The following is a 23,851-nucleotide window of genomic DNA, read 5'->3' on the forward strand; positions in this document are numbered from 1 at the left end:
ATTGCTTCAACAATCTTTAATGACAAAGCAATTTCATCAAAAACAAATTACAATTGCATATTTTTTTTTAAAAAAATAAATAGATCCAAGAATCAACTATATCACAAGACAGAGCTAGTATATTTCATACTATATCCATTTCAAAATAGAATCATTTATAAACTATTATTTATTATAGTGTAAAGAGATGTTAAATGGTTCTCTCTTAGTTACTTCTGTTATCAATTTTTAAATTTTAAATTGATTAGATTCCCTTTTGAGTAACTAATTGGCTCTAAAATTATTGAAATAATTGAAACCATAAAAATCAATGTAAAATTGATTATAGTATTATAGTATAAAATTTAAATCATTAAAAATGGTTATATTTTACGGTAGAGTATTTGACAACTCAGACAACTGTTCAGTACTTCACATTTGTCAAACGGCCAGCATGGCCCCGGCCATTCCTGCACTGCCCAGTACTACTAGTGTAGTAGTACTTGGAAGGATGATGAATTATGCCACATTTTGGCGCCAAAAGGTGATTCTAGGCTTCTACTAGCTCCTGAATTTTTCCGCTCCAACTAACAGCAGCATCAATGCCTACCCAGATTCCCCAATCGAGTCTCTTGATGCAGGAGTTGACCTAGTAGTAATATTCTCCTATCCTCTCAAAATCTCAAGTGAAAAAAAAAAGTTCTTACCCGCTTATCCCGCTATCACCCCATTCTTGCCCTGTTCTCCGATCTCTCATCATCATCATCAGCGAGACGAGAGGATGCAAAGCCGCCACTACCCACTGCCTCAAAACACCCTTATCTTTTCGCTTTTATTTATCCTTATAAATAAAATTTAAATTTTTAGTTTTAATTTTGGTATAGATTTTAAAGCTTTTTTGTCGTATTTTATTTTACCATCTTTATGTTTAGATCACAAATAGCATATATTTATATATAAGTTTTATTCATATATTATTTTGCTATTTTGCGTTGTTAATAAATACTCTCTCCATATTTTTTTTATGACGCCGTTAACTTTTAGGTCCACATTTAACCATTTATCTTATTAAAAAATATATAATTATTAATTATTTTGTTATAATATGATTTATTATTATACACTTTAATTATGTATTATAATTTTGCATAGTTGGATATAAATTTTAAATAAGACGAATGGTCAAATGCGATTTAAAAGTCAACGGTGTCATAAAATATGGGATTTTTTTAAAAGACGGCAGCCTAGCCGGCGGTCCCTCTCGGAACCCATTTGCTTCTGCCCTTTTCGATCTTCTTGATGCCGGCAGGCTCATCCCTCTTCTCTCCTTGGATTGGGTGATTGGGTCTCAGGCTCTCAGCTCTCAACCGGTTCTTCCCGGAGATGATCGATCCCTGGTTCTACCCGCGCCTCTCCGCGGGATGGATCATCATCACGCGGTACCAGCCGTGGAACCGCGTGCGCACGCGCGAATCGCGCGGTCCTCCTCCCGTCCTGTCCCGTCGGATTAGCGTACGTGGAGTGTGGGAGGAAGGGGGAGTGGGTGGGTACCGGGTACTGCAGCGTTGCGGTGGCCGGCGATCACGGGCGGTCGGTGGGGTGGGGGTGGGGGTTCCCTTCCGCCGCCGCCGCCGCCGCCATCATCATCGTCTTCTTCTTCGGGTCAAAATCGGCTGCTGCTCTGTGAGGCTGGTTTCTTCCCATTGCATTCATTGGGCTCGGCCCCGAGAGGCCCGGATACGGCCCGCTACTACTGTTCCCTCTCGCTTCTAGTTGTGTGGGTAGAAAAGAAAAACGAAACCGAATTTTCCGGTTGCCAGGTGGGACTAATCAAAATATTTTTGGTTAACTTGAGAATATTTATCGGTCAACCGAAATAACCAAACTAATGTAAATAATAAACATTAAAGTCTACTAGCCCATAAAGTATATCGAATTATACAAGTATATTTGTTAATATATTTCTGATTTGGTGTTATCATTGGTTACTGAGTTATAAAAAGAAAGAAGATATAAAAGAGGAGAGCTGTTGTCAATTTTTTTATAATTCCTATCATTTTTGCTACAATCTCAATCTGTCAAATTCGGTCAAGATCGAAATCGAAACCGAATTGCTCGATCCTTCCCAAACTAATTTCGGTCTTACTTTCTGACCTTGTGGTAACCGAATTTCACGTCTAATCGAACTAACCGAACCAAAGTAACTGAACACCCACCCCACTCCCTTCCTAATCTGACGGATTTTGTTCCGAGCAGTACCTAGCGTGACTTCAATTTAAGCAGTTGAACTGGGACTATCCAGAATCCAAAGACTGAAATTGATGATGTTACTGTTCACTCAAAACAAATCATTAGACATGTACTACAACGATGACACTATAGCATGCAACCTACACCATCCATTGGAAAAATGAATGGATAAGATTCCATGCCTAACAAGTTCACAGTAAAAATATTATTAGATCTCTCATGCGGTGTTGATGAAGCAACATTGTTTCCATTGGACAAGTAAAAAAAAATCACTCGTCTGATTTTTGTTGTATCTAGAGTAATCAAATTACTCTTCGACAGGGAAAATCACATGGCTAAATTGTCAACTCTCATTGAGTAAACAAATTACTTTTTGATAGCAGTACTTTGAGTAATTTTATTAATGAGATTATGTGTTGCTCCCAAAAGTAATTTTTTAATAATATATAGGAACATGGACGTACATGCTATAATCTGTGTCATTGGTTTTTTCTATAAGTTGTTTAGTTACATGACATATGTACGTGCTATACTACGCCCCTTACTCCAGACCATTTATCTCACAATACGTGCTACGTCTGGTTAATCATATTACGAAAATAATCGTATTATGTATCTAGTATGTCACATCAATATCTCGGATAAATTAAATATAAGATTATTTTAGGTGAGATCATTTTGTGACAGTAACGGTCCAGTACGATGAGTAAAAACACGAAGTCAAGACGCCAGTGGAGCGCGGAATAAGATAACATCGTGCTAGGCATGACGTAAGAAAGGAGAAAGTGACGACATGTTTTGCCTGGATGAAAGTGACGATAATACGTTTGATATCATCCGTGGTTATTTACCTTTTTCGTGGTCAAGACAGAATAAGATGATATAGCACATTTTCTCTCGAACTGAATGTTCAGTATGCGATGGCCATAGTATATATCAGTAATCTCTTCTTGATGTGATTTATCTTGGGAGATGAAACAAACATCGATTGAAGTATGTATTCATTATAAAGAAAACTGTGTGCATCTATCAATCTCAAACATATATCCCTTGGAGGCACTACGGAATTAGAGAATCAGTACATTGTACTGCCGTGACATTCCGAAGGGAAATTTTCCATGCAAATAGAACAAAGGAGAGAGGATTAGAGGTGTAATGTGGGTAGCAAATATGGGAAATTATGCTGTAGTTATGGAAAAGATGTGTAATAAAGATCACACACACAAGAATACAAAACGATGACTAACCTATTTCTTAGAATAGCGAGTGAGATTAATGCAACAACCAAATGTGCCACCTTCAGTTGAGCTATTCGTGCCATGTATTAAAGAAGCATGATTTCCTAAGAAAAGTCATCAGCGTTGGTTAGATATTTTTTAAAGATACCTGTTAACTTTATAATGGAAAATTTGATGATACTAACATAGTGTGTGGGTATTGTGACGGAATTTTAATGAAAAAAAATTAACTTATTATATCCATCATAATAATTATTTGCATATAACATTTCTTCATTGCTATATATATATATATATATATATATATATATATATATATATATATATATAAAACAAAACTAATATGTGCACCATTTAGTATAAGCTATTCTACACCTCTCCCTTTTAAGACCTCCCAAGGCCCATCCCACCTCCCACCCTCTTTCCAAGTCCCAAAACCCACCTCCACCTAATTAAAAGGTTGGTCAAAGGGTTAACTACGTAGGTCAACTCCCTTATGGGTCCTCATGTCTGTCTAAACTCACCTTTCGTCTCACAGGAATTGTGCAGTAATGTGACGATAAAAATGCAGTAACGCGACGACTAATTTGCGGTAACAACGACGAAAAATACCCATGTGAGATCTACTTTTCTTAAAACATTTTTTTTCAAATAATATGGTACAAAGATTCTTAAAAAATAATATATGAGGTGAGAGATAAAGTTGTTTAAAGTTTAAAATCTTAAGAAATATCTATAGGATTTGTATTAGTATACACTAATGTTATGGCAATAGTTGCAGTAACGCTATAACGTCATGTTACTATAAAGTATGTATATTGTTACTGCATAATTATGGTATAAGTGTAGTAACATGTGCGTTTTTACAGTTTTTACGGCACTAAAGTCATGATACAAGTATAGTAATATTATGATCGAAGTGCAGTAACACGAGATATGACTCCATACTATTGCTATAATACAACTAATACATGTAGGAGAGCTAAAATGTTGTATTCTCAATCTTTAGAGAACAATATCTCATGTGTCTTATATTATTTTTTAAAATCGTTTTCACTACGGTGGTTAAAAAATTGTGATTTAAAAAATTAGATCCGTCATGGTATTGTAACTGCATTTTATAAGGCATGTTACTGTATTTTTGCCTTCGTGTTACTGCACTTTTCAGATACATAAGACTGGACAAAGGTGGGGTGTGGAGGGAAGTTAAAGGATGAGTTTGACCGGCGGGAAAAAGGTTTGACCATGCTAGGAGAGCTTTTGAGTCCTTGGAAGGAGGTGAGAGATAGGTTTGTGCCTTGTGAGGGGAGGTGGCATAGAATAGTTTATTCTATGGAGGTGCACATATTAGTTTATATATATATATATATATATATATATATATATATATATATATATATATATATTACTGACATGACCTCTCCACTTTCTTTTCTCATATAATGTAATAGAGAGTTGAGGAAGCATAGCTGAAATACGAGTCCTCTACTATGTTTTAAAAGAAAAGAAGTTGCGGTGAAGTGGTGATAAATTCACACCTACTCGTTTTCATAGGAATATAAATAAGTTTGTTTGTGCTATTTATTTATTAGACATTGATCTATTTGTCTTAGAGCAAGTTCAGTCAATTTATACAATAGTTACCTACAAAATATTAGTGAATGGTTCCACATGTCATATACACACTGTCTTGGAGTTTGTATGCAGCTGGCTTCCAATTTAGTAGCTCATCTCTGTTATCTCTTCCCTTTTATCTCTTTAAAATATGCTTATAGCCTGCTATTGTACCTGCTCTTATCCTATCCAAGGCAAGATCTCATAATTAGAGAAAATAACGATGATTTTGTACGTACCTTTTTATAACTTATTGTAATTTTTTAATATCACGTACTGCAAATTTTAGAATTTATCTTTTAGGGCGATAGAATTTATTTTGACATTTGCTTCAAAGAAGCTATAACCAACGGTCACAGATTTTAGAAATTAAATAAAAGTTTGACATGCAAACCCATGTTCCCGAAAAACATCCGAATCTAGAAACTGAAATTCGATTCCCCCGCTTGTGAATTTGTGATTGAATAAACAACACCCGAATCCAAATCTCCCTGAAACCGGGATCCAAGTGAGGCCATCGACCTCCTTGTCTCTTTTCTCCTGTGGCCTTCTCGTCTCGCGGCCCAGACCCCAGAAACTGAGATGGCATGTGCTCTGCTCACCAAGCGACGCATCTGGTCGGCCATTCCTTCCTTCCTTCCTTCCTTCCCTCCCTCTCCTCCCTGCTGCCTCCCAGCTCCCCCGCTGCTGCTGCTGCTGCCGAGCCAGCTGACCTCCACTCCTCCGCCACCGCCACCCCCAGCAAATTGAGCTGCAAAGCAAGCCCCTTTTTCTCTGCTCTGCACCGGTTGCGTTGCGTCCCTTTTCCCAAGGGTGCGGTGCCCTGCCCCTGCGCTCCTCTTCGCGGGATCAGATTCGCGTGGGCAGCGACAGCGCGGTGGCGAGCGGTTGAGGCCTTTTTACTGTTTCTTGATTACTCTAGTAGTATATATCAGGAGCCTTTCTTGCTTCCCTTTTGGTGGGTTCTTCTTTGATTAGTTAACCGCCCATACCTGCAGCGCCAATCTCTAGGCGCGGTAGTTCTTGGCTTCTTGCCAAACCGCAACCACCACCAGCAGCGGCGGGACGTGGATGAGAGCCCGCTTTGCCCGGTCTCGCCCTCTCTCTACTCTCTTGGCAGTTCCTGGGGCTTTCGTTTCTTGGTGCCAGTTGCAGAATTGAAGGTTTCGCATCTCTGGTTTGGGCCTGACGACCGACTGGTGAGTTATTGGAAAGAAATTTTGCTGCTTGACTGCTTTTTTCTCTCATTGTTTTGTTGGATTTGTGCCGTGCTTGGGTTGGGCAGGGTTGATCGGTGGTGAAGAAAAGGAGTGGTCTTTCGGTTGGGGGGCAAGGTTGTCGATGGAGCCGCCGTCTGGGATTGGGGCCTCTGTCTGGACCTTCTTCAAGTTCCTGCCCTTCTTCGTCGGCCTTCTCCTCCTGGGGATCATCAAAGGTGAGCACAAGTATTGGATGGGAGTTCATCCTGTTTGTTTGAGTTCATCCTGTTCATCCTAGGGAGGTTGAATTGCGTTGGAGGATGGCTTTTTTATCGACCAAATTATGTGTTGTAGACCTGTGGCCTATCTATTAGTTTGATGAGAGTGGCGAGCTGAAGATCTCTTTGGGTGACACATTTGAATTTCCTTGCATTGGGGTGGTATGGTAGAATGGGTTGGAGTTGAATTGCAGAGGATGTCGTCGTTTTACTTTTTGCTTCTATTTTGGCTGATTGATTAAGGTTTTTGGACTTTAGCCATCATGCCTGGTTCAGTTGTAGTTTGTCCCATGCACTTCATTTAAACTGATTGGAACTGTTCATTGCAAAAGGGAATGTTAAGTATCTACAAATTCCAAGATTGTTATGCTGAATTGTAATGCCTTTTTCCTATGCATGCAGGTGCTTTGCTCTTCCCATGGGCATGGCTTATTATGATGATCGGAATCTCTTCACTCGTTATTGGCTTATGGCCTATGCATGTGATTTGGACATACTACTGCATCATCAGGTAGTGTTCACAACTCTGTATAAGTTAATTCAAAAGAAAAAAAAAATACCCCCTCCGTTTTATAATACTTGCCTACTTGGCAATTTTGACTTGTCATTGTTTTGATTTTACTAGTTATATTTTATAAATAAACTTAAAAGTAATTAAAACATATACCATATTACTGAAGTGTATTACACTGTAACTATAAACAGTTAAATCTCATTTGTCAATCAAACCATTTAAAGATGCTTTAAGTTTAAAGATATTGAGGTCAAATTACGAAAACTGCCAGTCAAAATTGCCAAATATATTATGAAATGGAGGAAGCACCATATTATTATGGAAATCTATCTATCTATATATTAGAAAGATAGCTCGAAAAGAAGTCATCACGCTCCCTCTAGAGACTAGACATTCCCACATTAATCAGCGAAAAGTAAAAAAGATTTGAACTATTAGATCATGTTGCCAGATTAGAATGGTGTAGATTGATCGATATAGTTATAAACAAAAAACATATATACTTAGAGAAACAAAAGACAGGAGATGTGTGTGCAATCCAACTCTACTATCAACATCTATCGTATAGAAAATATAATTATATGTAGGAAATAGAATTAATGAGTTGTATCTAGCTCCACTCAAAATTGTGCAGGATATCCCCTGTATGTACTTATATACACTTCTCATCTTTTTTTGTGGAAGGCAGATCCAAGCTTGTGGGACCTGTTGTAAAGCTGCTACTTCTTCTTGCTGCATCTGTCGTTTTAGTATTGTGGCTTATTCTTGGGATCGTGGGAAGCGTCCTAGCTGGTTTGGTGTATGGTTTCCTAGCTCCAGTAATGGCTACATTTGATGCAGTTGGCGAAGGAAAAGAAAGACCACTATACCACTGTTTTGTGGTACATTCCTTTTCCTGCTTTTACCCTGGTATTTTCCTTGTTCTTATATTTCTAAAGTTTTACATAGGTGTATGCAACTTGAAATGCAGGATGGAACATGGAGTACTATCACAGGAAGCTGTACGGTAGTTAGGGATTTGAAAGATTTACTATTCCATTCATATTTTTCAATAATGGATGACCTTCGTTTTCATGCACCTCCTGATGGAAAGCCATATGAAATAAGGTGTGTTTTCTTGGTCAGGACATTGAAGCTTCACCTAAGATTCTAATAGTACAATCTTCTCACGAATTCAATTCATCTTTTTTATCTGGGACATTTGTTCTTATACATCCATGAACAATTAATGTTTTAATAGATTTTGAACTAAGATCCTACTTTAGAAAAAAGATATGTGGAAATTTCCCTTGTAATACTAACTTCACCATGCTATAGTTTCAAAATTTGTTCTATTTATTTCTGAATACCCCTGTCTTGATCTTATTTTCTTGAAGAACTCCGTATAACAAATTCAGATAATAATTCTCCATCTCCCAGACTGCTTGACATTCCTGGTGCATTATTCGCTGCTGCATGTGGGCTTCTAGTGGATGGAATAATGTTCACACTAATTGCTTTCTACAAGTTCCCTGTGATGCTTTTCAAAGGATGGAAGCGACTAATCGAAGACTTAGTTGGCAGAGAAGGACCTTTTCTGGAGACAGCTTGTGTGCCATTTGCTGGTCTTGCTATTCTTCTCTGGCCGTTTGCTGTTTTCGGAGCTTTTCTAGCCTCTGTCATCTCCAGTGTTCCTTTAGGTGCTTATGCTGCTGTTGTGGTTTATCAGGTAGCTAACTTTATGATCACAGAACATATATTTTATCTTCTAGCAAAAATACATGATTGAGTGTTAGCTTCTTCAACTTATTTGAGGTGAATTCCTGAAGCCTACTTATGCAAATGCGTCAATGTGCCAGGAATCCTCGCTTGTCATGGGACTAAATTATGTATTATCATCAGTGTCAATCTTTGATGAATATACAAATGATGTGCTTGACATGGCACCAGGATCCTGCTTTCCCAGGTATGTAGATGCTACCATGTTTTGAATCCTCTGTCTGAATGATGCGAACTAACTTTAAAACTTTACATGCCTAGGTTTAAATACAGGAAAAATGAAGCTTCGACAGAGAGTGGTTCGTTATCAAGGCCTGTCTCATTCAAGGACAAGCAAGATGGGAAGAAAGCTCCATCACGTGTTACATCATTTAAGGGCAGCTTTGAAGAGTTCAATCCATTTAAGGTGATCTTATGTAGGCTAAAATTGACAGATTCTGCTGAATCATTCTCAAGTAGGAGTACTATGTTACAGGCAATACCTGTTTCAGACTTCTAGAGATTACACTGTGCTGCTTGATCGTACCATTTTGACATTTTCACTTCTCATTTGATAGTATGCTTTAAACTTGCGCAATTTTGTCTGATTGATAGTGTTATTTAGTTGCTAGATCACCTTTTTGTGGAGTGTAAGCACCACGGTGAGGTTTTGGTTGCTGAAGCAGTGATAACTCCAAAAGATATCGAAGAAACAAAGTCAGGAAAAGTTGGAATACTTAATGTTGGCTTGCCTGCATATGTTATTCTTCATGCCCTCATCAGATCTGCAAAATCTAATTCTGATGGCCTAATTCTAAGTAAGTAAAAATCTGTTTTCATCATCAGAAACAAGTGCTATGACTTAGCTTTACTTAGCCTTTGAAATTATGCAGGTGATGGTTCTGAAATAACATCTGACAACAGGCCTAAAAACACAATCTTCGATTGGTTCTTTGATCCTCTGATGGTCATCAAAGAGCAAATAAAAGCACAGAATTTTACAGAAGAGGAGGAAGCATACCTCAAGAAGCGAGTGCTACTGACCAGTGATCCGAAGCGCCTCAAGGAGTCTCTTCCTCATCTGCCATCATTGAACGAGCGAAAACAAGCTGAAATAGACGCACTTTCCCGGAGGTACTTCTGTTCATCGACCTGCCCGTTTACAAAAAAAATAAAGTGCTCATTTTTCTAATCTGTTTTTAACACTATGCAAGATTGCAAGGGATCACCAAGACAATATCAAGGTACCCAACAGCGAAGCGCCGTTTCGATGACCTAGTCAGATCACTCTCTGAAGAGCTTGAGAGGACAATGGGTGGCAGCCAATCTGGCAGTGGATCCCAGATGCGAAAGCTCAGAAGTGGCATCGGTCGAATGCTTAGCCAGAGATCGATGGGGAAGAGGACTAGCAGCCGTGGTGATGATCAGGAGGCACAGTTGACAAGTGACCCTTGATATTTTGGGCAGAAAGGCCAAAGAGAAGCTCCCCCCATCGTCTTTCTAGAGCTACTTTAGTTGACTTAATTTGTACAAAAGTCTTTAGAACAGTGTATGAAGCTAACCCCATACACTCTTGAATGAACTGTATGTTGCAAGATTCTTTGTTTTTAGGTGGTGTTTAGATAGCAAAATTTTTTGGGAAATATGTTACATCAAATGTTTGACCTGATATTGGAAGAAGTTTTTAGACACGAATGAAAAAACGAATTTCACAGCTCGGCTGAAAACCGCGGGACGAATTTCTTGAGCCTATTAAGCCGTCATTAGCATATGTTGGTTACTGTAGCACTTATGGTTAATCATGGACTAATTAGGCTCAAAAGATTCGTCTCAAGATTTCTTTCACAACTGTGCAATTAGTTTTTTGATTTATCTATATTTAATGCTCTATTTAAATTTTTAAAAATTCGATGTGATATTTTTGAAAAAAAATTTTGGTAACTAAACAAGCCTTAGAATCAAACATCCTCCTTTTAGAAGCATTGGTTGTGCCCCCAAATAGAAATGTGTGTGGGTGGGGAGGGGGGCATATTTGCAAATGAAAAATGGTTTGTGAATAAAACTTATATTTACATGTTTTTAGCAATCTAAAAGTTAGGACTGAAAATAAATCATGTTGAAAAAACCCTAATTTAAATTTAATTTAAGGTTGAAATTCAAATTTTGTCAAACAAGCCTAAGAAGAAAAAGATGAGGGTGATGATGTCTTGCATATTTAGGCACCTGGCAAGTAGATTCTTGTGCTTAATGATTTATTAGTGACTAATGCCTTCTTTGGACTTGATTCCTGGAATGAATAGAATCTGGAGGTCTGGATAGCCACAGATGAGAAGGAACAAGAGCTCAAGAAGGAACAGATACTTAAGATAGTTCTGAAAGACATACACGGTTGTTTTTTTCCAAGTCAACTTCAATTCCGAGTATGAATCTGGCATTGCAGTAGGAAATCAAAGATTACAGTCGCGTTTCATAATTAGTGCAAAGAACATCACTCACGATCTAAACTTGGACGGTAATGTATCTATGAACTTGTACAGTAGAGCTACGTACTAGTCCAACATGCTCAAGAAACAGTAAAAATCTCAACAACAATGAGTATCTGAAGCATCACTGTTCTTTCTTCTTAGCATCTTTTGCCTGCCCCTTCTTGCGGATCTTGATGCACATTCCAAGGCGTATACTGTCTATGAGTGACTCGGGGAGAATGGAGATCAAGAACCACATTACAGAGTGTGGCCAGTACGGTGTGCACTTCGGCTCATAGCCAATGTGGCGAATGGCAGCACGGGCGTAGGTGTCTGCAGATGGGACAAAGAAAGAGGACTTCCTGATAGACGCCATCTTTGTTGCCACGTACAAGGGAACCTGAATAGATTGAAAAGTCAAGTTAAGAGTGCTGTGCAGAAGTCAACAATGTCCAAACAAAAGGTGGATAAATTTGCACATGATTTTACATGTTTTTTTTCCTGATAGACTACCAGGTACACTCAAGGGGCTTCAGATCTACAGACATGCTCTTGATTTCTCATTTACATATGCAATGTAGGCTTAGCCAATAATCTAAATTCTGTTTTAGTCAAGGAAGAGCACTTCATAAAACTAAATTATCAATGACAAACAAGCTGAGTCAAAAAGTAGGTAAAGCTCTGTAATCAGAGAAACAATCTTAAAAGTTAAAGTAGGCAGCAGGAAATAATGATTTTATTTGAGAAGGCCTTTGTCGGTGTTCGTAGATCATATCTATATTGTTATGCAATGATTTATCCTTAGCAGTCTGCCCATTTTAGAAATACTTAAATTTTGAGCACATAATTTACAAAGCCTCTACCATAACATTACAGGAGGCTGATTAAAACAAGGTTATTTCATTTGAAATTTCACCTGCTGATTAGAGACGAGGTTATTATGACCATAACAAGTGACTAATACCAATAATTCATTCCAATATAAGGAAATTCAGATGGTGATGTCACAAGAACCACATACAAGAAGATGCTTTGAAACTTGAGAGACCAAAACTAGTCATTACCTGGCATTGCACATCAATACCCTTGCTCTTGTACTCAACATAAAGGCATCTTGAGAACTGGTCAACGTAACTGAGAAACAAAAAATTAATTAGTTGCAATATCCTACATCAACCAACATAGGTGGATTGAAATTGTGTGAGTGGAAGTTCACTGTTATTTGAAGCACAGTAAACAATTCATTTAAACACGTATAAATATGTACATGGTAATACATGTGAAGAGGTTTAGTTCACATGGAAATGGTACAGAGCAGAAATGTCAATTTATGGCTTGCTTTAACAGGCTAATACAGAAACAGGCACATGTGATTTTCTAATATTATGGCATGTTAAAAATAAGTTGTTCACATTCTTCTAGTACTACACTAACAGACTGCAGACTTGATTTCACAGCAGATCTGAGCACAACTGTAGCACATCAAAGTCAAAAATCACTAAAAGATGTAATTCCAGTCTCCAGCTACTTTTATTTCACGCATCTAACCTGTATTTCAGGATTGGCACCAGAATCTGATATGCGTACGACATCAGAACTAACAGCTCACACCGAAAGTGTTCACAGAGTTTCCCCATCTAAACTCTCAAATCTTACTAGAATAGATTGGATCCTAACAAACACCTTAAATTGTAAAATCAAGTACTGAGGTACAAGCAGGGAAGTAGAAGCATAAAAATTCAAATAAAACTTAATCTAGTACGTACTTAAGAACACATTGCAGAGTAGTGGTGATTGGGGATAAGAAGGCGAGAGAGCTTACGCTTTGGTGGCGGCGTAGACGGAGTAGAGCGGATCGGACGGCATGACGGAGGAAGAGCCGGAGCCGATGTTGACGATGGCGCCGCGTTTCCTCTCCACCATGCCCGGGAGCACGGCATGCGTGACCCGCGTGACGCCCTCGACGTTGACCCGGATCAGGGTGCGCATGAGCTCCTCGTCCACCTCGTGGAAGTAGCGGGCGTACGGGTACGAGACCCCGGCGTTGTTGACGAGCACCCCGACCTCGAGCCCCCGGATGGCCTCCCTGAGCCCCTCCACCCCGGCGGCGAGCCCCTCGGCGGCGAAGTCGAGCACGAACGTCCGCACCTCGACCTTGGGGTACTTCCCCCTGATCTCCCCCGACACCGAGGCCAGCTTCTCGGCGCTGCGCCCGACGAGGACGAGCCCGAGCCCCGAGGCCGCGAGGCGGAACGCCATGGCGCGGCCGATGCCGTCGGTGGCGCCAGTGACGACCGCCCAGGCCCCGTAGCGGCGGCGCAGGGGCTTCCCGGGCCGGAGGAACGCGGCGTAGACCCACAGCGCGAGGAGCACCGCGGCGCGGGCGGCCACCAGGAGGCCGACCCCCGCCAGCGCCAGCGCCCACGCCGGCTGCGCGCGGAAGAACTCGGCGTGCGCGCACGTGCCGGCCATGGCGGTGGCGGCGAGGGCGAGGCGAGCGGAGCTGAGATGCGCTGAGCTGCTGTCCGGTTGGCGTTGTTGCGGAAGCGGTCAGAGTTTATAAATATTTAGCGGTGGCGATGCGGAGTCGCGTGGATGGAATGGATGGATGCTTGGGTGGGGGAAGGGGAACGTGGGTGGGGTTGGTGGAACCGGTGCACCGCCGGGCGATCTGCTGCCTGGAAGGCTGGAACACCGTTGCAACGCCGGCTTTTGAGTGGGTGAAAACTGACAACGATACACGATAACACGGCTTTTGAAAGTCGAATTTACCACCCCATCCCCCTTGGTTTACGCCTCGTAAACCAATTTTAATTTAGAACGTAATTTTAATATCGGACATCGGAGTTAGGTATTTTTTTTGGTCGTATCTTATTTTTCATTTATTTTTATATTGCTAGGAATATGCAAAATATTACGGTTAATTACTTGTTGGTCACCTTAAGTCGTTACAGCTTATGATCAGAAAAAATGAACAGGTGATTATAACTTAGGACTCACTGATTTAAAGAAAAAACATTATAAATTTGGAGGACTTCAATCATATAGAAAAAAAAATCCTATGAAGACCACCGAGAAAAAAAGATATTCCTACCATTTTCTTTGAAATTCATGTGTTTCTCCTACATATCAATCAAATGACAATTTTAAAACTTTCATATATTTTAAATTATTCCTACAGTTTTTTCTATGCTCTATATTTTGGCAATCATTCATTTTAAAGAGGCCCTTAGTATTGGGAAATAATATTTTTTTTCAAGTAATTATATACATGGGATATGCACATTTATGACTTGTGGTTACTAACTTCACCACTGGAATTTTAAACCATGGTGTCCATAGATAATATGTATATCACTATCTCAATAAGATTATAAATAAGTCAGGATTTGTCACTGGTCTTCATCTCACGTAGCGTGTTAGAGAAATTATTTATGGTACAAGCATGGATACATAATGCATACATATGAATCATCTACATAATAAAAATATTACTTACATACACGAGCTATGACGCTTTAAGACTTAGAAAATCAGCCATTACTATAATATTTTTCTCTTATTTTTTAGACATTTTGCTTCTCATGTTAAATCTTCATTTGTTACTCCATCCAACCCATCATTTAGACCAAATATTGTGTTTTCGTTGTGTCTCCCCTGACGTGAATGCCCAAGCATTATTGTGGATAAGAATTTTAGTGAGCTTAGCGACACTTATTTGTGTACAACAACTTCTAAAAATATTTTGATATAGTTATTATACGTTAAAAAGACATGTTATGACGTTGTCTAACGTCGATGGATAACCGCAATCTTTATATTGGATGGAAGCACGGGATAGGATGTCAGCACCACGAGTTCAACCACAAAAGCAGAGCCATGAGCTTTATATTGTTTGACCACACTCTTTATACAAGTTTGGTACACCAACATCTATAAGGTTAACTTCACTAAACTCTTATCCAGAACAGTTGCTACCTACAAAAATAAACAAAACACATACTGACGGAAGAAGTCACGAAAATAAATTCTAAAAAAATGAGTCTTGTATCGGTGCTAACCCGAAGACCCCGTGCCTTTCTCCTCGTTAACATTATTAATATATATAACAGACAGAGCTTGGCCGAAAAGAAATCCCCAGTGCATCGCCTAGAATGAGAAACCTTTATGAACAACACCATCTTTCTTTCTAGAGTTAGGCCCCGTTCATTTCTTATGAGAATTTTGGTTTTCTTAGAAATTGTTTTAGCTATTTAAGGGTATAAACTACTAAATTAGTTATTATAAAGTAAACGTCTTGGTTTTAAAATATCACATGTGAATTTTTTTATATTTTTTTAACGAAACGTAGCGTTTAGGAGTTTAAAAGCATGATAACCTAGATTAAAGAACAAGCATGCAACAAACTGACAAAGCGATCCATGGTTTACGTGGTGCCCTGGGAGCGTCGAGAGTTCAGATTCCAGGACCAAAAGGGATATATATATGGATTTGAATTTGGACACTTTACCAAACATTTTGTCAACACAAGTTCCATGGTCGGCTCTCACATTTCTGGAGTCCATCAGTCGTCTTCGACAGCAAGACTTGTTGTATACAATACACGAACTTGACACGCATTAGTCAAGGCACATATGCAGCGGAACAGCCAACCCAGGGCGACCCCTACAACGGCGGCTTTCACACAGCCTGGTTGGTGTCCAGCCAGCAGCTGCACTGTTGCTGTTGTTGCAAGTTGCAACCAAAAGGAATAGTTTCTTGGTGCCTGCACCGAGTCTCCAGTCCTGAGCCATATAGATTTTCTGATAAACAGAACAAAAGGTACGGTAGCAAGACGATGCAGAGGCAAGGCAACCCACCTAAGAGACTTTGTTCTACTGAAGATGGTGCACACCCAGATAGCTGAGCACTTGCCATCACTTTCTTGTGATTTGAACCTGGAATGCTGGCTCATATTCGTCCGGCTCTTTCACAAGCTTGCAGACATCGCCAGACTGAAGATCGTTTGCTGCAGCAAAAGCTTTCCAGCCTGAGGTGAAGCCTACGAAGATCGGGTGGTCATGGTAAAAGACTGGCCATAGCCTCTTCATGGGATCCTTGAGGATTACGACCCTCCGGTCTAGCCTTCCTTTGTGACGAAAAGTAATTGGAAGTGATTTCGGCAACTCCTAAGCAAAGACAGCAAGGAAAGAGCAGTCAATGGGATTGTCATTTTCATCAACAGTAGCAGGAACTAAATTTATAGCCTTATAGGCAACGCTAAGTCAACACTGAAGTTTTATGTTGCATCAAGTCGTTATTGTGATTTTAGTAGATTGATGATTGATGGGCATATCTAAGAACAAGTAGCTACTGACCTACTGTGAAATTAGTAGAGGGGCATCTTTTACAATGGCCTACTGACGAATTAAGACAAATAGAAAACATAAGAAGTCAGGCCTCAACAGTACAATCATAACCAAGAACGAGCTATTCTGAAGTAATGCTTTTTATGTGGCCTAGCCAGTAACAGATGTCTCCCATCCAACAAGATTGCACTCGACAACTGGCATCCATTGCCCCACGGTGTAGCTGAAAACCTTCACAAATTGCACAAAGTGTGTGGATTAATGAATCTAGAGATATATTACTCCCTCCGGTCAAAAATATTTGTCGTTAACCACACAAAAAAAATATTTGTCGTTAAGGATAAGATTTGGTCAAATTTATAAAATTCTGACAAGCAATTATTTCTTAAATGCTTATTTTAAATACAAGACAAATGCTATCCATATGTTCTCCTCGAAAAGTGCTATCATAATATCATAAACATATTAGGTTTTATAAATTTATTTTAACATAAAATTGTTTGTTGAAATTTTATAAGTTTGATCAAATCTTGTCATAAACGACAAATATTTTTTACTGGAAGGACTACTAGATTACTGCTAGTATGGACACTAAAAATGCATGTTGACCATTTGACTTATTTAGCAGTATTTTATAAAACTATATTGGTGTAATATTATGAACACGCGGATGCTTAAGTACATATGTACCTAGATATCAATTTTTGAACTGCTAGATATTTTAACAATTCATGTTTGTCTTTGAAGGTAGAATTCCACTTCCTATATGCGCTTATTGCTGAAAATACAACTGCACAACTTATACAACTATTTTAAAATCAATTGACCCAATATTCTTCACCCAACCCAGGCTAGCATTAGGCCTCCTGGCTAAATCAACTCTTTAAGTCCTCCCCTCATGAGACAACACCTCCCGACTATCCTCCGGTGGTGTTTCCCCACCATGGAATCAGAGCACGGCACCCCTTATAATGTGGATCCATTACAATCCAAAGGTGCTAATCCTTATTTTTGTCTGATAGTGTGCTAGTTTATTATCCTAGACTCCATGAGCGAAGATATGGTGACTTATTTGTCCTTGCTATAATAATATACTAGACAACAATGGGATGCAAAAGGAATTATCCATAGGATACGAACAACTCACAAGCCATTTCTGAATGGTGGAAGGAATGCGAAATTGTAAGGAATGATCATCGAGGTCCAAGAGTTTAGCCTCGGAGACCAGCAGAGCAACTGGGATCACACAACTGGTGAATTTTCCATTTTCCTGTTGGGGGATCTCTTCTGCATGGGTGAATTTAAGTTCCCAGCAAGAAATAAAATATGCAATTGGTCAGCCTCTCATTAACTTTACAGCAAAACAAACTAGGTAAGTTCACCTGATTGTTGAGCAAGTATATGGTTGACACACACTGGAATCTTGTCCCCCTGTATACTTCCAGTGCTACCAGTTGGTTTCAATGGCTCTGTTTTTGTTTGAAGTTGAACAATAGCTCCTACCAAATACAATATATGCTATAAATAAAACTTATCTTCTAACTAAACAACAGAAATAACTTCGTAAATATTAGTTTCAGGCTTTCAGAAATCATAGGTGTTATGAGAGGTAGCACCCTTCCACCTTTTTGATTGACAAAATGGTCGATCTCTGTCCTGCTATCAAGAATCAAGAGATTTTCAATAGGTTTGAGGCAGGTATCAGTAACATCAGACTCTAACCATGGATCAACTGAGTTTTGTCCCATTGCACCACAATTATCAACTAACTTCTTGTCAGCTTTTTGTAGTTCTTCAGGTCTAACCTGTGGCTGTTCAATGTCATCAAGAGCTGCTCGATCGCTAATAATACTCTTATTCCACTTCTCCAAGCACCGAGTACCTCCTGGAGCTTCATATATTCTGGAAATGTTTCCACTAATATCCATATCACTGTTATTTGAATATCTGTCCATAGCTATAGCAGATTTTACTTGAACAGTACTCCATTGATGTCTCTGTCTTAAATCTTCATCTGAATCATGAATTTCTGTACATTTTGTTGGAGTAGCAGCAGCAAGTTCAGGTTCTCTTGTGCTTCCACCTTCCTTGAGGTGAGAAAATGTGTCAACATTTCCCCATGTTAAAGGAATAACATCAGTGATTGGAATTGTTTCAGACCCATTTGTTTTTTCTGTGCTGCATGTTGGTGAAACAATCTTGTTTTTGCATTCTCCAAGGAAAACATTTTCTGTCTTATTATTTAGTGCTACTGAGGATTTGCACCAAACACCATCTGGAACTCTTTCAGGGTCTTTCTTTGCGTTGATAGTCATATGACGCGTTTCTGAATCTTCACTTGATGTCATTTGCGTCATGGTATCCTCATTTTCCTGTGTTGAAGAAGATTCATCAATTATCATAATAACCTCAGATCTTTTTGTTGTTTCTGGTATAAAGAGCACAGAGTCACTCCTTGTTTTACACACTATATTCCCCACATCTCTATCCATGTTATCCAATGCCCCTACGGATCCATGACCAATCCCACTTTCAACTCTTTCAGAGTCTTGTGTTTCTGAAGCTGCATTTATAGATTTAGCAGCTAGATTACTGGTACGAATCTCAGTGGCAACTGTTATTTTGGGCTCTTTGTTCCTAAGAGATTCACCAGAAACATGGGGGGCATCGTGTACGTCTTCAGAGTCCTGACCATCGTAATGTGATTCCAAATCATCAGATAGTGTATACCTTTCATTCCTTTTCTTCATGGTACCTTTTCTTCCGCTTTTGACATTGAAATGTAATCTTTCACAAGAATCTTTACCAAACACACGCACAGAAAATGTTGATTCTGCTGTGTACTCAAATAATAAAAAGTCACCCCAAGTAATAAAATGTTCTGAAACGAACTTGTTCCATCCCTCATAAAATGCTAGGGAACCATCCACCACCGACAGCTTGATCTTTGAAGACATCCCCTCTGAGTCTTCAAGATATACATGATGATTAATTAAATCCTTGAAGCTGGATGCGACTGCTGGAGGTATGAACTGCAGAAGCATATATAATAATGGGCACATAATGATTAAGGATAATCATGGTACAGTAAAAGAATTAAAAAAACAAGAAAAATACAGTAAAGTGAACCAGAGAAAAAGACCTTAAAATTATAGACTTTTTACATTTTAGGGTATTTGAGATCTATGGGGACCATTTATTAGTTGGAATCTAATGATCCACAGTTAAAAATACATATAGAGAGAATTTTAAGCAGTGAGACTGGTGCCAACTTAAAAATATGATTGAAAGCTAGGTACTTCTTGAACCCATGAATAGAGAGAAAAGGAGAAATATAACTGCTTATCTGATCCTGTCGGCTAAAACATTCTGTTCTTAATATGGTGGCAACAAGAAAAATGGCTAGTTGATTAATGGTCATGCCAGTGGCAGCAGAAGGTTACTATAGAACCATAATGATGCACTACGGGGAACTGATTGTTCATTCATTGGGTTGTTTCGGTCTTCCGAAGGTTCCAAGAGGTACATTTAAATTAATAAATGGTAGATAATCTTAAAATGAAATTAACTAAAAGTCTCAAGGTCATGAATAGCTCATTAAATAAGAGCAAAAAGACATAATCAGACATGGGTAGCAATTATTTCCTCCGTTCCACGTTATAAAACTTTCTAGTCTTGCCTAGATTTATATATATGCTAATGAGTCTAGACACATATACAAAACATATACATTGATATATGAATAAATCTAGACGAACCCAGAAAGTTTTATAATACGGAACGGAGGGAGTAGAAATCTACGCACCAGTAATTCCTTGAATTTGTTGCACATGAATTTCAAGAATGTGAATGATGCTTTCCTTTTTTTCTTCTTGCCATCACTACAAACCTTTCTATCATTTCCTTTAGCAACAATACGAGTCTTCTTTGTCTCCTTTTTATCGTCACTGCTAGCCTCCCGCATCTTCTGCTCCCTCTTAAACAGTGTGGACAGTGCCTTTCTCTTCTTTCCCTTGTTATTAGTGCTAAATGTCTGAGATGTTCTCTCCTCAGGTTGAACAAATGATACATCCTGCTTCTTTTCCTTAATTGTCATCTCCATAATGTCATTATGTCGCACTTTTGGCACTGTCCTCTTCTTATCACTGTCATCGTTACTCTTCTTCTGCTCACCATTCTGGTGGCTGCTCATGCCCAACATTTTCTTTTTCCTCTCCTTTTCAAAGAATGGGCTGGACACCTTCCTACTCTTAGCCTTATTGCCACCATTAAACATCTTCTTCTCCCTTTCCTCGGCATCACTTCCAGCCTTCCTGTTCCTTCTCTTATCACGGTTTGACGTCTCCTCCCCTTCGCCAGCATCATTTGGCGCATTCTTCTTCATACCGTCACGGCACCTTCTCTTCTCATCCTTCTTTTGCTCTACGTCGCATCATTTCGCATGTCATCACTGCAATTACTGTCCTTCTTCATTTTTACTTTGTCCCAGCTCCTGAGGGCCTGTTTGGTCGCCCGTATCCCTCAGGCATGGCTCATCTCTCTTATCCAGGCTGAGTTTGGCCTGTCTCTAGACATACAGATGCACTTGTTTGGTTGCCTGTATTGAATGAGCCCAGATATGGTTAGATGGTGTTTGGTTGCCTGTAGCAAAAGATTGCATGGAGGAGATGCTGTTTGGTTGGATTAGACACATCCTGAGTATAAATACATTCTATTGTGAGTGGTGAGGTTACCCCAAAAACTTGTATATTGAAATTTATCTTAACTCCTAATTCTTATGCACTGCAATGACATGGCTATCTGATGGGATTGTGCAACTGGAACTCTAGCTTACCTGTGGTTCAATGTTCGGCTCACCTGTTCCACCACATTCTACAGGAGGAAGGAAAGATCGTCAGTAATCACAAGCAGCTCATTTTTCAGTAGATTACAAATGTTTTACATTCTGCACCTAGCTTAATTGCAGTAGAAGCAAATCTTTTATACTCAGTAAAGATAATTATGTTTTCGTAAGCAAAATGAAAGTAAATCCCTGCCTTCATAATTATCAGTTTGTATTTATAATTATTGTGCACTTCTTTTGAAATAACCAACTACAAATGTAGGAGATCAACGGAGCAAGTCTTGAACATTTTAATCCACACAAATCAACCCAGAAAATGCAAGCTTTTAATAGATCTAGAAGAATTATTATGGGTAAGTGCTCTAGACTGCTCACATGACAGTAAATCAAGAGGAGAAAAAAATGAGGTGAAAGGAGGAAGGGGAAGAAACTTGTTCACCTTTGCACTAACCGGAAGAGAGGAAGAAGGCTGGCTGTGTGGCAGGAGCTGAACAGCGACCTGGCGGGACGGACAGCGACCGGCGGGATAGACGGGGATCGACGGGCGGAGGAGGGCGACGGCCGGACGAGGGGGTGGCGGAGGATGCCGAGCGGCGGATGAGGGCGCAGCAGAGGACGGCCGGCCGGAGGAGAGCGACGCGCAGTCAAGGCCAGAGGAGGGCGACGGCCGGAGGAAGGCGCGGCGGAGAATGGCGTGCAGCGGAGGAGGGCGACGGGCAGAGGGCGGCCCAGCGGAGGACGTCGCGCCGGAGGACGACCCGAGCGCGGTGACTCAGTGAGGGAGAGAAATGAGACCTGGCGACAGCAATCACTCTTCAAGCTCTTCGGTCAGACGGTCACCTGGAACAAACACAAGAGTAGCAGTCGAAAGCTTCAATTAGCAGTAATAGCAAACAATGAGGCTACAATATTTGACAGGAAATCACAGAAAAAGTACCACCTAAACTCAATACGCGATACGGCGATAGAAAAAAAATAATATTTAACTATTTGTTACTCTTTTCATATTTAATAATCAATATGTCTATAACAAGTGAGCAAATTAGTATAGTTCCATAGTCCATAGAGGCAAAAAAAAAATTGATTGCCCCCCAAAAAGACAAAATTACTGATATAAAATGAAACAAACATCTCTCCTCCATGAGATGAAGAGAGAGAACTGCTCGAGGTTACCTGCATTTGCCTCTAGAAATAGTATTGCCAGGCCGACGTCCTCTTCTTCGCACCGAAACCCCATCCAAATGCCACCTTCCTACTGTTAGGTAGGATGAGTGAAGCCAGGCGGCTTGGACAGACCAACGCTGCTGCGATTTTCCTTGGGTGACCCCTCCTCCTCCTTGTACTCCTCTTCCTCCCCAAGAATGCGGAAGCTATCAACTGGTAACAGCGATGGCGGCGGAGGTCGGAGGGCACGAAAGACGGGAGTCGGGAGATGGCGCAGAAACGGAGGTGGTGAGAGAGGGGGAGTGGTAAAAAGTTAACCTTTTTGGTAGGAGAGAAGGCGGCGAGTAGTCGTGGACTTACTTATTAATAGTTGCTTTTTTTGGGTGGTTGAGTAGTTCTTCTGTTACATGTAAAATATGTAAAATATTATGTTTATGTCTAAAATTTATCGATGAAAACACATCTTTTATATATATTTAGATTTATTAGTATTCATATAAAGCATAGGAGCGATAAGTTTGATCGATACACGACTTTTTTATTAGGCGTAGTAAAAAGACACACGTTGCATTTTTTATCTTACATTTAAAGAAAAGGTTTATTTATAGAAGTTCATTATCTATATAGAAAATAGAAAGTGATTCATTCATTTATAATACTAGATAACTATCGAAAATAAAAGAATATTTTATTTTTCAACAAAAAAAACTTAACCCAGCATGCCAAATATATCAGTGTGTGTTTTTAGTCATATAACAGACAAAATGACTATAATACGAAAAAAAACCGTCTAAACGATAAAAATGTCTACGTTTACATAAAATTTCCTTAAATACTCGGTTTTTCCTACCAAATAGAATGGGGCCGTGTTTGCCACCCAGTTAAGTTAACTTAGCTTTTTTTTATGCGCACGCTTTCCGAACTGCTAACGGTGTATTTTTTGAAAAAAATTTTATAGAAAAGATGTTTTAAAAATCATATTAATCTACTTTATATTTTTTAAATAATTAATAATTAATTAATTATATACTAATCTATTACTAAATTTTCCGTACCGGCACGGCGTGGGTCCCATTTACAGTGGTCAACGAGTCGGCGATAATCAACCACGGGGCCCCACGCGAGGAAGCACACGCGATCTCCCGGCACGCTGGTTAACACACACACCGACAGGTGGGTCCCTCACGATGCAAACACGACTGTGACAGGTCACCCTCTCCCA

General features: G+C 39.6%; 3 protein-coding genes across 10 annotated transcripts; 1 reads left to right on the forward strand and 2 right to left on the reverse strand.

Moving 5' to 3' along the window:
* The first annotated feature begins 5,580 nt into the window (after positions 1 to 5,580).
* On the forward strand, positions 5,581 to 10,491 carry LOC102718336 (uncharacterized membrane protein At3g27390). Of its 4 annotated transcripts, XM_040521272.1 has the most exons (12): positions 5,581 to 5,968; positions 6,080 to 6,280; positions 6,367 to 6,516; positions 6,961 to 7,069; positions 7,761 to 7,953; positions 8,043 to 8,179; positions 8,492 to 8,780; positions 8,911 to 9,017; positions 9,092 to 9,236; positions 9,435 to 9,627; positions 9,703 to 9,943; positions 10,024 to 10,491. In XM_040521272.1, the coding sequence occupies exons 3-12, from the start codon at positions 6,423 to 6,425 to the stop codon at positions 10,262 to 10,264; spliced, it is 1,749 nt and encodes a 582-aa protein (XP_040377206.1). In that variant the 5' UTR covers positions 5,581 to 5,968; positions 6,080 to 6,280; positions 6,367 to 6,422; the 3' UTR covers positions 10,265 to 10,491. The 4 variants fall into 4 exon arrangements, with proteins under 4 accessions (XP_040377206.1, XP_015689678.1, XP_040377207.1 ...); XM_015834192.2 differs by having other exon boundaries at positions 5,581 to 6,280; XM_040521273.1 differs by having other exon boundaries at positions 5,582 to 6,280; positions 8,636 to 8,780.
* A 707-nt stretch (positions 10,492 to 11,198) lies between these two features.
* LOC102721994 (very-long-chain 3-oxoacyl-CoA reductase 1) lies at positions 11,199 to 13,820 on the reverse strand. The gene is made up of 3 exons (XM_040521055.1): positions 13,097 to 13,820; positions 12,339 to 12,408; positions 11,199 to 11,674 (listed from the first exon to the last, which is right to left on the reverse strand). The coding sequence occupies exons 1-3, from the start codon at positions 13,744 to 13,746 to the stop codon at positions 11,417 to 11,419; spliced, it is 978 nt and encodes a 325-aa protein (XP_040376989.1). The 5' UTR covers positions 13,747 to 13,820; the 3' UTR covers positions 11,199 to 11,416.
* A 1,860-nt stretch (positions 13,821 to 15,680) lies between these two features.
* LOC102718620 (B3 domain-containing protein Os02g0598200-like) lies at positions 15,681 to 22,272 on the reverse strand. Of its 5 annotated transcripts, none has more exons than XM_040520529.1 (8): positions 21,905 to 22,271; positions 21,457 to 21,494; positions 20,428 to 21,219; positions 18,247 to 19,654; positions 18,005 to 18,121; positions 17,770 to 17,909; positions 16,134 to 16,442; positions 15,681 to 16,039 (listed from the first exon to the last, which is right to left on the reverse strand). In XM_040520529.1, exons 3-7 carry the CDS (start codon positions 21,004 to 21,006, stop codon positions 16,191 to 16,193), a joined length of 2,496 nt encoding a protein of 831 aa, XP_040376463.1. In that variant the 5' UTR covers positions 21,007 to 21,219; positions 21,457 to 21,494; positions 21,905 to 22,271; the 3' UTR covers positions 15,681 to 16,039; positions 16,134 to 16,190. The 5 variants fall into 5 exon arrangements, with proteins under 5 accessions (XP_040376463.1, XP_040376461.1, XP_040376462.1 ...); XM_040520527.1 differs by having other exon boundaries at positions 15,681 to 16,058; XM_040520528.1 differs by having other exon boundaries at positions 15,681 to 16,058; positions 20,428 to 21,316.
* Positions 22,273 to 23,851: the final 1,579 nt, after the last annotated feature.

The sequence above is a fragment of the Oryza brachyantha genome, chromosome 2, assembly GCF_000231095.2.
Source record: "Oryza brachyantha chromosome 2, ObraRS2, whole genome shotgun sequence".
In the NCBI taxonomy this organism is placed as follows: domain Eukaryota; kingdom Viridiplantae; phylum Streptophyta; class Magnoliopsida; order Poales; family Poaceae; genus Oryza; species Oryza brachyantha.

Coding starts and splice junctions, on each gene's coding strand:
- LOC102718336 (XM_015834192.2), top strand. CDS start 6,423: ATGGAGCCGCCGTCTGGGATTGGGGCCTCTGTCTGGACCTTCTTCAAG. Junction 7,954..8,042: donor CACTATACCACTGTTTTGTG/GTACATTCCTTT, acceptor CTTGAAATGCAG/GATGGAACATGGAGTACTAT. Junction 9,628..9,702: donor TTCTGATGGCCTAATTCTAA/GTAAGTAAAAAT, acceptor GAAATTATGCAG/GTGATGGTTCTGAAATAACA.
- LOC102721994 (XM_040521055.1), bottom strand. CDS start 13,746: ATGGCCGGCACGTGCGCGCACGCCGAGTTCTTCCGCGCGCAGCCGGCG. Junction 12,409..13,096: donor GTCTACGCCGCCACCAAAGC/GTAAGCTCTCTC, acceptor TTTGTTTCTCAG/TTACGTTGACCAGTTCTCAA. Junction 11,675..12,338: donor GTATTGATGTGCAATGCCAG/GTAATGACTAGT, acceptor CAATCTATTCAG/GTTCCCTTGTACGTGGCAAC.
- LOC102718620 (XM_040520529.1), bottom strand. CDS start 21,006: ATGAAGAAGAATGCGCCAAATGATGCTGGCGAAGGGGAGGAGACGTCA. Junction 18,122..18,246: donor CCATTTTGTCAATCAAAAAG/GTGGAAGGGTGC, acceptor TGTATTTGGTAG/GAGCTATTGTTCAACTTCAA. Junction 16,443..17,769: donor CCACCATTCAGAAATGGCTT/GTGAGTTGTTCG, acceptor GTCTTTGCTTAG/GAGTTGCCGAAATCACTTCC.